This window comes from Andrographis paniculata, unplaced genomic scaffold, assembly GCF_009805555.1.
Source record: "Andrographis paniculata isolate CXL003 unplaced genomic scaffold, ASM980555v1 Contig79END, whole genome shotgun sequence".
NCBI lineage: Eukaryota > Viridiplantae > Streptophyta > Magnoliopsida > Lamiales > Acanthaceae > Andrographis > Andrographis paniculata.
The window spans coordinates 409,915-419,714 of NW_026137616.1; the positions used below are offsets into that span (position 1 = coordinate 409,915).

The 9,800-nt window shown below is 36.4% G+C and overlaps 3 protein-coding genes and 1 non-coding gene across 13 annotated transcripts; 1 reads left to right on the forward strand and 3 right to left on the reverse strand.

Annotated features, from left to right (window-relative positions):
* Positions 1-622: 622 nt before the first annotated feature.
* LOC127240469 (zinc finger protein ZAT1-like) lies at positions 623-1,162 on the reverse strand. The gene has a single exon (XM_051259176.1). It carries the CDS (start codon positions 1,160-1,162, stop codon positions 623-625), a length of 540 nt encoding a protein of 179 aa, XP_051115133.1.
* A 571-nt stretch (positions 1,163-1,733) lies between these two features.
* Positions 1,734-3,966, forward strand: LOC127240605 (WAT1-related protein At5g47470). Of its 3 annotated transcripts, none has more exons than XM_051259364.1 (6): positions 1,734-2,131; positions 2,211-2,276; positions 2,383-2,719; positions 2,789-2,950; positions 3,035-3,174; positions 3,243-3,966. In XM_051259364.1, exons 1-6 carry the CDS (start codon positions 1,872-1,874, stop codon positions 3,364-3,366), a joined length of 1,089 nt encoding a protein of 362 aa, XP_051115321.1. In that variant the 5' UTR covers positions 1,734-1,871; the 3' UTR covers positions 3,367-3,966. The 3 variants fall into 3 exon arrangements, with proteins under 3 accessions (XP_051115321.1, XP_051115323.1, XP_051115322.1); XM_051259366.1 differs by having other exon boundaries at positions 3,251-3,966; XM_051259365.1 differs by having other exon boundaries at positions 2,211-2,272; positions 2,415-2,719.
* Positions 3,967-4,072: 106 nt separating this feature from the next.
* On the reverse strand, positions 4,073-7,124 carry LOC127240606 (protein NONRESPONDING TO OXYLIPINS 2, mitochondrial). 8 transcript variants are annotated; one of them, XM_051259369.1, is made up of 4 exons: positions 6,881-7,124; positions 6,638-6,787; positions 5,394-5,438; positions 4,073-4,412 (listed from the first exon to the last, which is right to left on the reverse strand). In XM_051259369.1, coding segments are annotated over exons 1-3 (321 nt in total). In that variant the 5' UTR covers positions 7,051-7,124; the 3' UTR covers positions 4,073-4,412; positions 5,394-5,437. The 8 variants fall into 8 exon arrangements, with proteins under 8 accessions (XP_051115326.1, XP_051115330.1, XP_051115324.1 ...); XM_051259373.1 differs by having other exon boundaries at positions 6,669-6,787; positions 6,881-7,123; XM_051259370.1 differs by lacking the exon at positions 4,073-4,412 and adding an exon at positions 4,419-4,758.
* Positions 5,715-5,832, reverse strand: LOC127240768 (small nucleolar RNA snoR83). The gene has a single exon (XR_007836360.1). It is a non-coding gene; the product is annotated as a small nucleolar RNA snoR83 (small nucleolar RNA).
* Positions 7,125-9,800: the final 2,676 nt, after the last annotated feature.

Genomic DNA, 9,800 nt, shown 5'->3' on the forward strand with positions numbered 1-9,800 from the left:
ACCAGGAATTCAATTTTTTTTTTTAATATATGGAGTATTAAATAAATCGTATCCAATCATTGTTAAAGAAATGTATTTAACAGAACCTGAATTTCATAATACTATAAATTTTATTTGCTCTATAAAGTCAACAATATTATTGAATATCTTGATATATCTATGAACAAATTTGGGTGCAATAATAGGCAGACAACAATTATTTAAAAACCAAAAAGTAGAACGACGTCAGTAAGAAATGATTAGGGCGCCACCTAGAGGTTATGAGTTCAAATTCTGTCGTCACACATGCTTCGTCTAGTATTTTGTTTGTTGTGATTGTAATAACTAAGCAAGCACATTTGGGCAAAACCTCCTCAAAAGTCAAAACAAGATGTGAATTAGGGATCATCGGATCAAGCAATGCATCACCCAAATAAAAAAGATATATTGAACTTAACTCTACTCTAATCTACTACTGCATTCTGCAGTCAACCTAACTAAATCCACTACTACTACTGCTGCTACTACCAGTACAAAACAAACAAACAGACAGACAGACACAGGCCTTTCTTTAATTTCATTTCATGTCCCTACCCTTGTAGTAGTAGTAGTAGTACCATTCTATTTTAGTAGAGAATTAGTATTAGGGGTGGGTCTTGATCTTCTTGAAATGGGCATTTCTATGGCTGCCCAATCCCTGAGGCGACTTGAAACTCTTCCCACACACGTCGCATTCACACTCATGCTGGGTTTTAGGTTTGGGTTTGGAAGTGATCATGGTCATGGTCATGGAGGTAGAAGAAGAAGAAGAAGAAGAAGAAGAATAAGAAGAAGAAGAAGAAGACCCATCTCCATCTCCATCTCCATTAATACTGGCAGTAGCAGTTGTGCAGTTGCTCCGATTCCAGACATCCCTGGAAAGCATAATCAACGTCAAAGCCAAATCCACGTCCACATCCTCATTCCTCCTCCTCTTCTTCTTCTTCTTATCCATCATTAACTCATCATCCTTAATCATCATCGTCTCCTTGTTGCTCATCTGCGCCTGCTTCCTCGTCTTCGTCTTCGTCTTCGAAGGAAGAGGCAACGTCACATAATGGGACCTCATGTGACCCCCCAACGCTTTCCCGTTTGCGAACCACCGACAACACACCTTACACTCCATCACCACCACCACCACCATTCAACAACAACAAAACACACACACACACACACACACATATATATATATATATATATATGTGATATTCAGGCTTTATTCTTCTGCGTTTTCTGCTTCTTACTATAATTATTTTCTTATTAATGCCATATTATTACTGCAATTTCCTCCCTTCCTATCTATAATACCAATAATATTAATGTAAGAATTATCGTAATTAATTCCATTGATTTTCTTTCCATAATCCAGAATATTTATTGTTCCTTTGCAATCCGCACATCTAACATCACTTATTATTTCTAACAACATATTTATTTATTTATTTTAAACGGCAACAAATTAAAGAATCAACGTTGACTTGACCTGACTATCAATATAATTTGGCTTACCAACTAGACAAAATTATTAGTAAGGATGGATAGATAGACAGATAGATGGCATCACGAGGTAGAAAACACATTAATTCCCTAACTATTTCAATGGTTGAAGGAACACTATAATCAATAATATAAATTAAGGGTTGTTTTGCACGAGTGGATTTTTAATGAATGGAAATCAATAAATATATATATGTCCAACCAAACCAAACCCTAGCCATTCATTTAGGACTAATGGAGGAAATTGGCTAAAGCATTTAATTCTCTAATTTCTATAATCGTCTCCAGTTTAGGAGACTGATTGGGATTGAGATATACATACATATATGCAGTAGAAGAAAAAGAAGAAGAGGAAGATGAAGATGAAGATGATGAAATTATTATCAGCAGAAAAATGGTGCGATGGTGAGGTGGAGGAGGAGGAGAGTAATTACAAGAGGGAGGTGATTGAAGAGGTGGTGGTGATAGTGGGGCTGGTTGGGGTGCAATTCGTCTACGCAGGGAATTCCATATTGCTCAGTTATTTCATGAAATTAGGGTTCCATCCTTCTTCCCTCATCATTTTCTCCACCTTCGCTACTTCCCTCGTCCTCTCCCCTCTCTCCTTCCTCGAAAGGTAATTATATCTGTATTATACATGCATCTTCCTTTCATCCTCGGCGGTTAATTATCTATCTGCGCATTCATTCGTGCAGGAAACAATGGCCAGATAGAATTAGTTGCAGGTTCTTCATCCAGGTGCTTTTACTTTCTTTCGGTGGGTAAGCAATCATCATCAACATCGACATCAATATCTTCATCAATTTCATATCCAATACTCTACACTATTATTATCATTATTTTCCTATTCAATTGACTAATTTGCAGCGTGACGGTGTTCCAATCTCTGATGATGAAAGGAATTCATCTCACCTCCCCAACCATTGCAACCGCCATGCCCAATCTAGCCCCCGGCCTCATTTTCTTCATCGCCTGGGCCTGCAGATTAGAGACTATCCGGCTCCACTGCATCTACACCAGAGCCAAGCTCGCTGGCACCTTCCTCTGCATGTCCGGTGCCTTTCTAATGTCTCTGATGCAGAGTGCTCATGCAGCCGAGGCGGCTTCTCCAGCTGATTACCAGCTGCTCGACGCCGGCACCCTGCTTGGTTGCCTCTACCTCATCGCCGCTGTTTTTGTCCTTTCCAGCCAAGTCGTTCTCCAGGTAGTAAGTACATTGACTGGTTAACGACACTGATTTCCAAATTATTTATATATATATATATATATGCAGGCAATAACTCTAGGGGAGTTTCCGGCGCCAATCACACTCTGCGCGGTGACTGCAGTTGTGGGAATGGCAATTACAGCAGCCGTCCATATGGCAGAGGAGCAGAGATGGGAGTTGGGATGGCCAGCAATGACGATTCCAGATATGATCACCTATGCCATAGTGGTAAGGGATGCGTATAAAGACTTGCACATACGTGTGTGACTGTGATAATGTGTAGACATGGTAGAGATGGTGTTGATGGAACAGGCGGGGAGCGCAGGGGGGACAAGCGTGGTGATAAACGCATGGGCAACGAGGAAAAGAGGGCCGCTGGTGGTGTCAATATTCAACCCTCTCAGTACACTCATTTCTGCTGTGGTCTCCGGGGATTTCATTGGGGTTGGAAGGTGATTGTTCATTTCTAATTAGGCTATATTGTTCATGGGTATGAATTGTGAATTATGATGGTGATCAGCTTGACAGGGATGTGCCTGATGTTCACTGGTCTCTACTATGCGCTTTGGGCTAAAGGAAAGGAGGATTTGGCCGTCAACCATCACGACTGTGATCACATCGACACCATGCCTCTTTTAGCTTGACCACTAGGGTAGGGGAATACATAGAAGTGGTGCCATTTCACTACTTGAAGCAACAATGCTGCCTTCATCCAAATCCAAGACAGACATCAAAATCACCTCCAACGACATCATCATTGTGATCGACTGATCGCAACCAAATCAATCTCAATCTCAATCTCAACCTAAAGCTACAGCAACTGGCAAACAATTCTAAGACTTGAAATGACTAAAGGGGTGCAAGGTGAAGAACCTGAGAAGGCGTAAAAACTAAGAGATGTGAGCTTGAATGGAGGATGGCTTCAAGTGGGGATTTCTTCAACTACTGGCTATGTTCGCCCAAGAAAAAGGGATGGATTCAAGATTGAAAAACACTAAAGATTCACAAGCTTGAAATGAAATTTCCAAGTATACAATACAGGCAAGAAAATTCATACAGGGTTGTTCCGAATACTTACGGTTTCCAGATATATATATATAATACTAGTAGATCGATTAGGATACAGATTGGTGCTTTTCTTATTGCAATCGGTGGTAGCTGTTTGCATTTTTGGTATATGAAATTGCCTACTCTATTGATTGTGAACTAGATGAATGCAAATTGATCCTAGAGTTAGATGTTAACTCATGGTTGCAACACAGTTCTTACATTAGAAGCTCTAGATTGAAGATTTCGGCCTATATGCTTCCAATGGCATCCCTTCTACCATTGTGAAATAGACAAATAAAATGTTCCAACAAGGAAGGAAAAGCATTACTATTAGAAACAAAAGGGAAAGAAAAGTGAGGCTCAAATTTTATGGCTAACAATATCAAAATCAAGTAGAACTGACCTAGAATTGGACAAAGCAATGCTGCTTTCAGTAATCTCATAATCTGTAATTTGAATTTTATTTTCAGATAAAAATTCATTACAGTACATACCAATTACCAAACCAGCGAGTGTAGTGTTTGAAACTTCTGTGTGAAAGTATGCCGTCAAATGTACGGATACCCTGCCTTTGTTTTTCACCATTAGACGAACCCATCAAATCTTCTATAAAATCACCTTGGAACTGACAAACCCAGCTCTATTACAACAAACACATAAACTCGTATTAAAAGCCATCGATAGAAATTAACATTCAGGGGAAACTAAACACTGATGCAAACCCTAGCAATAATGGTAATGGAAATGGCGGGGTTCGCTGAATGAAATATCAGTACGATCCTACTTGATCAGTTGGGTATCAAGTATGCATGCTAGTTGAACATCCAATTTTACACGGACATGAATAGACTAAAATCAAAATACTGCTATAACTTGAATGATTCTCAGGACATTAAACAAAAGCATCAAGAATCTTCAGAACCAACTCTAGAGCAGATGACTAGGCCAGGCCCCTGGAAAAAATTTTCACGTTCCATCACTCTCATCTGGAGAAAAGGAGAATTATATCACCATTTTGTTAGCCCAAACAATGGATACCAAAAGCATTGACACCATATTCATGGGCTAAGAAAATTAATCCCATCGACTTTTTGTAGTTTATTTCTAATCATCCAAGCAGGTAAGAGATCAAGGGGAAGGAAGATGAGAACACTGATTTCAATTAGATCTTAAGTTACACGCTACCGATTCAGATGAGCTACAGCTGATAATAAACTATCGATTTCATTCAATAATGGGTGACACTTAACCTAACATCTACAGCAACTAAATATGGTCTCACAAACATTTCCACTCAATCATACACTGTACAGTAGGCATTTATTGGGTTCCACAACAATTCATGAAAAACCTCCAACTACATGTATTACATTAAATTTCATGGGCCCAGTTAATTAATCATTCAACAATAAATAAAAGCTTAAATCACTAGAATGGATTATTAAGCTTAGAGAACTGAACAATATTAGTTTGTTTCCACAGCAAGTGAAGGCCATAGGTACATCCACAAACATGGACTAACATTATTTTTTGTTGTGTTCATCCAATCAAACTAGTTTACTTAATACATATGCCAAATGTTTATGCATGAAGTGTATCACATTAAATCATAATGGAAGACCTCGTAATTCTGGTATTTCTTTCATGCATTTGGAAACTCATGTGCCTGCAGGAATCAAATATTCTAGTCAGATACCCACTAAGAGATGGCCCAACTCATTCTAGGGAGCTTGTTTAAGCTTTGAGGCACTAACTATGCCTGAATGGATGAAAGCATCATGCAAGTAAAAGGATATATAAAGATCATTTAACCCACTTATAAAATTTGGGTGAATCCAGATTTCAAAGATCAGCGAAGAATGTCCATAACAATTATTTTTGTCAGTCTTCGTAGTGGTAAAATTCTTTCGGGCTACAGTGGGAAGATTTTTCATGTAGGAACATGTATAAGGTGAGGTACTATTGAAACACCTCTTGAAATTGATAGGTTCTATCAGTGAGCTCCCTATTCAGTGTACACCTTACATTAATCAATAAACACGGTAAAAGTAATTTGGGATTACAATGGCACAACTGTCTTCTATGCTTCTGGGAAGATTATAATTATACACACAATACCTAAGATATTCCATACGAATTAAGTGTAAACTCAGATGTACACAACCCATGCTAGAGAAGAAAATTTTCATATGAAGCTTCCAAGTGAAAGAAAAGGGGGGGATCAAGCAATTCAACTTAATTGGCAGGTAATTTTAAAGATAGTAAAGACAGTATAGGGGCTTCATGAATCAACTGACCTCCCAAATGCATAATAACGCTAAACGCTTCTCTTAAAAAATATCAAACCAAGAAAAAAAAGGAACAGGAATAGACATGCATCCCGGCAGTCTGCCAATGTTTGCAACAAGGACGCAAAATCACAGCCCAGAACTAAAAGTCCTCACGTTACTCTCTACTACATTTGTTTTGAACACCAAAAATCAGTAGGTTGACCAAATCCACATGAATGACTATGTCCTAGGAATGAAATGCAACCCACAACTAACAAGCACAGCATATTACAGCACATTAAATTCAACACCTCTCACAGAAACTACATCAAATTTAAAGGTAGAGAAATTACACAATACAAAATTGTTGTGGAGCCTTTCTGAAAATCACATCTTTTAGGTCAGGGCATCAGGCATAAATAAATGCACCGAGAATACACACATCCAATACAGAATAACAAAATTGAAGTAACATTCCAAATATTTTTATTATATAATCTAATTTGTACGCTCTGCGAGCTAACAATAAACCACAAAACTCAAGATAATGGAAAAAAACTTAAATGGCATTAAGAACAAAATACTAAAAACATACTAGAGATCTGGAGAAGTGCAGCAGAGTGTACCCTGAGAAAGAGCCCGACAATTTCTAGAAGATAAGCTCAGGCACGATGTCATCCTCGACTGAGCCACCACGCTGTGCAGCGGCAGCAGCGATGCCACACCTCCCAACTCCACCGGTGTTCTAAATCACAATTTAAAATTACCATTTACATGTCAATCAGGTTATCTAATTATAAATAAATAAAACACAATATATACAAATGGATTAGGGTACCTAGACAGAGAGAAGCGGCGGAGGGGTGTGGATGCCGATTTTGACGTGACTGCGGGCCTTGCAAACTCCGTCGAAGATTTTCCGGCATTAAATGAAGCTGGTTTCGGCATGGCAGATCTTAGGGTAGAAATAGAAGACTTCGCGAAAATTCGGCTGCAGCGCGAAGCCATTTGCAGATGGTGTCGATTGAGGAAGAGGGAACGGCAGGAGCTAGATGATGGGATCGCAGGGTTTTGGGTTTAGCGAGAAATTATTATTTAGCCCTTGAAATGTAAATAATGCTTACAACTGCCCTCTGGTTACTACTAATTTTAAAATGCCCCCTTTAATTCACTGTCTTCTTTTTTTATATATAATTATTATTATCTTTTAAATTTAGATTATAATGTAATATGTATTTAATTAAATAAATTTAAAATATATTATAAAAAACTTAAATTGAAACTACAGTAAATATATACTTATTTTTTCTTTTTTTAAATAAATTATATATTTAATTTTTTAAATCAATAACTCTAGTGTGACATTATTATGGAGTGTGCATATATATATATATATATTCAGAAATCTAATTTTATACTCTAGTGTGACATTATTACGGAGTGTGCATATATATATATATATATATTCAGAAATCTAATTTTATCATGTCTGAATAAAGATCACCATTTTTTTTTGTGCTTAATAGCATGTAAAACTCTTAGTCGGACAAATTATATGTAAGCAAAACCTTAAGGCGTCAGACTAAACATGTCTATATGTTTATCGGCTAATACTATTATTGTTGACTTTGAATTAGTGGAGAATTGTTGGTATATTACTATATACGTACATTCTCTCACTTTGAGATATTAAGTTTTCATTTTCGTGGTTTTAGAAAAAGGAAGTGAGAAGAGAAAATGGAGAAAAGTTGATCTTTTTTTCTCCCTTCTTGAGAAAGCTCAATCTCCATAGCTTGATAGTTCAAGGGTGTGTGTCTGTGTTTTTTTTTTTTTTTTATTGAGTTTGAGAAAAAATCGATTTGAATTTGATATTAAAACAATGTTTGATGAGATATTTTGTGAGGAAAAAAAAAGTATAATTTTTTAGTAAACGTGAAGTTCAAATAGTAAAATTTGGAGAAAAAAAAACAGACCTCAAAGTTATCCCTTTTGTTTGATGGATGATTTTTTTGGTATTTTCATGTGAGATTTGGACAGAAAATCTTGTAATGATTGAAAAATTAATGAAATGATTTCTTTTCAATTTTGAAGGTTTTTATTTGAATTGAAATAGCCACAAAACTGCTGAATTTTATGTTTGTTCTAAGGTAAAAAATAAAAAATAAAATAAAATATACGATGTTCTTATTAACGGTTTAAGTTGCTTTTAGGGTTTTAATCCATAAAGTATTTGGTGCATAGAGAGAATAAATTACTGTCAATAAAAAAAGACTCAAGAACCGAGGTTGATGGTTACAAGTGTAACGGGTCGGACGGTTCCTCTTCGAACACCTTCCCGTTGGCCTAGCGATTCTTTGACTCCCTCGAGAACTCGCTAGTGCAGCCTCACACACGACTCCAATACCTGCTAAAAGTAAGAACACTATAAGATGCACCCGGCAAAGTAGAGTGTTTTATTGATTCAAAACTGGAGTGAGTTACAAGTGAGGACTCCTCCCCTTTATATAGACACTCTATCATGGATATGCTAAATCTTAGCAAGATATGGATACGCCATATCTTATCAAATCCATACTTGGATTTGCTATATCTTATCAACCTACGGATATAGATATATAAAGAGATACGGATAATGATATCTAAGAGATATAAATCTAGCGGATAAATATCGACTCGGCTTCTAAAATGTTCCAGAGTAATCCAGAAGGTTCCAGAACATCTTCAAGGATCTCTGCTAGCCTCTCCGTGTTCGTGTGCCGCAGGCCCCTCCTCGGCGCTCCTTTGCAGCTCCCTCGGCATTGCTCGGCCAAAGCTTTGGTCCGCGACACAAGGATGTAACTTGCTTTTAGTGTGGGAGCTGAAGTGGATTAAATAAATTTGATTTATTATTTCTGCACACCTTTATCAATCTTTTTATGGTCGTTCAAATAACTCACAGGAAAACTATCTCAACACTGAACAAAGTTTTGGTGTTTATTTTATACTATGCTTTTATAATAATTATATATTGTTCGGATTGAGGTTTTCATTGAATTATTTTTTCGACATACTTTCGGATTTGAGATCCAACCCAAATTAATAATCTTAGGGTTGCAGAGTCCACTCGACTTCAAACATATATATATATATATATATACTAAATTACGACACCCTTTCATTAAGAATATATATATATATATATTTATTAGAGTAATCTTCTCTTGCTCAAATACCTTTATTTTGTTTTGTGGAATATTTATTTTTATGATAACAGCGAATAGACAATTTAAGAGAAGTAGTAATAAAGCACAACAAGGGTCAAGGTGAATGAGAATATAAATGACAGACAAAAGATAGAAACAGATGTACAAGAAGAGAAGAATTACAGGAAGAAGACCACTTATTTTACTTAGAATAAATATGAAGAATAGTAAGATTTTTATTAATATTAATTGAAAATTATATTAAAATAACACACTTATTTATATTAATGTATATATATATATATTATTTGGTATGGAGAAACGTCCATCTCAAGGTGACGTGATTATAGATAGCATAGCAACCTATGATTCCATGATATTGCCACCCAAATGTATCAATTACAAGAAGTTCCAAGCAGCCATCACAAATCATAATCACATAGCTAACATAACAATTAACAATTTGACATCCTATTCCTATTCCTATTCCTACTTAAGACAATTAGCTTGTATCACGTTTTATTTATTTATTATTATTATTATTATTTATGTGGAACCTGCATCAGCTACTTGAAA

Coding starts and splice junctions, on each gene's coding strand:
- LOC127240469 (XM_051259176.1), bottom strand. CDS start 1,162: ATGGTGGTGGTGGTGGTGATGGAGTGTAAGGTGTGTTGTCGGTGGTTC.
- LOC127240605 (XM_051259364.1), top strand. CDS start 1,872: ATGAAGATGAAGATGATGAAATTATTATCAGCAGAAAAATGGTGCGAT. Junction 2,132..2,210: donor CCTCTCTCCTTCCTCGAAAG/GTAATTATATCT, acceptor TCATTCGTGCAG/GAAACAATGGCCAGATAGAA. Junction 3,175..3,242: donor GATTTCATTGGGGTTGGAAG/GTGATTGTTCAT, acceptor GATGGTGATCAG/CTTGACAGGGATGTGCCTGA.
- LOC127240606 (XM_051259367.1), bottom strand. CDS start 7,050: ATGGCTTCGCGCTGCAGCCGAATTTTCGCGAAGTCTTCTATTTCTACC. Junction 6,788..6,880: donor CGCCGCTTCTCTCTGTCTAG/GTACCCTAATCC, acceptor ATTGTGATTTAG/AACACCGGTGGAGTTGGGAG.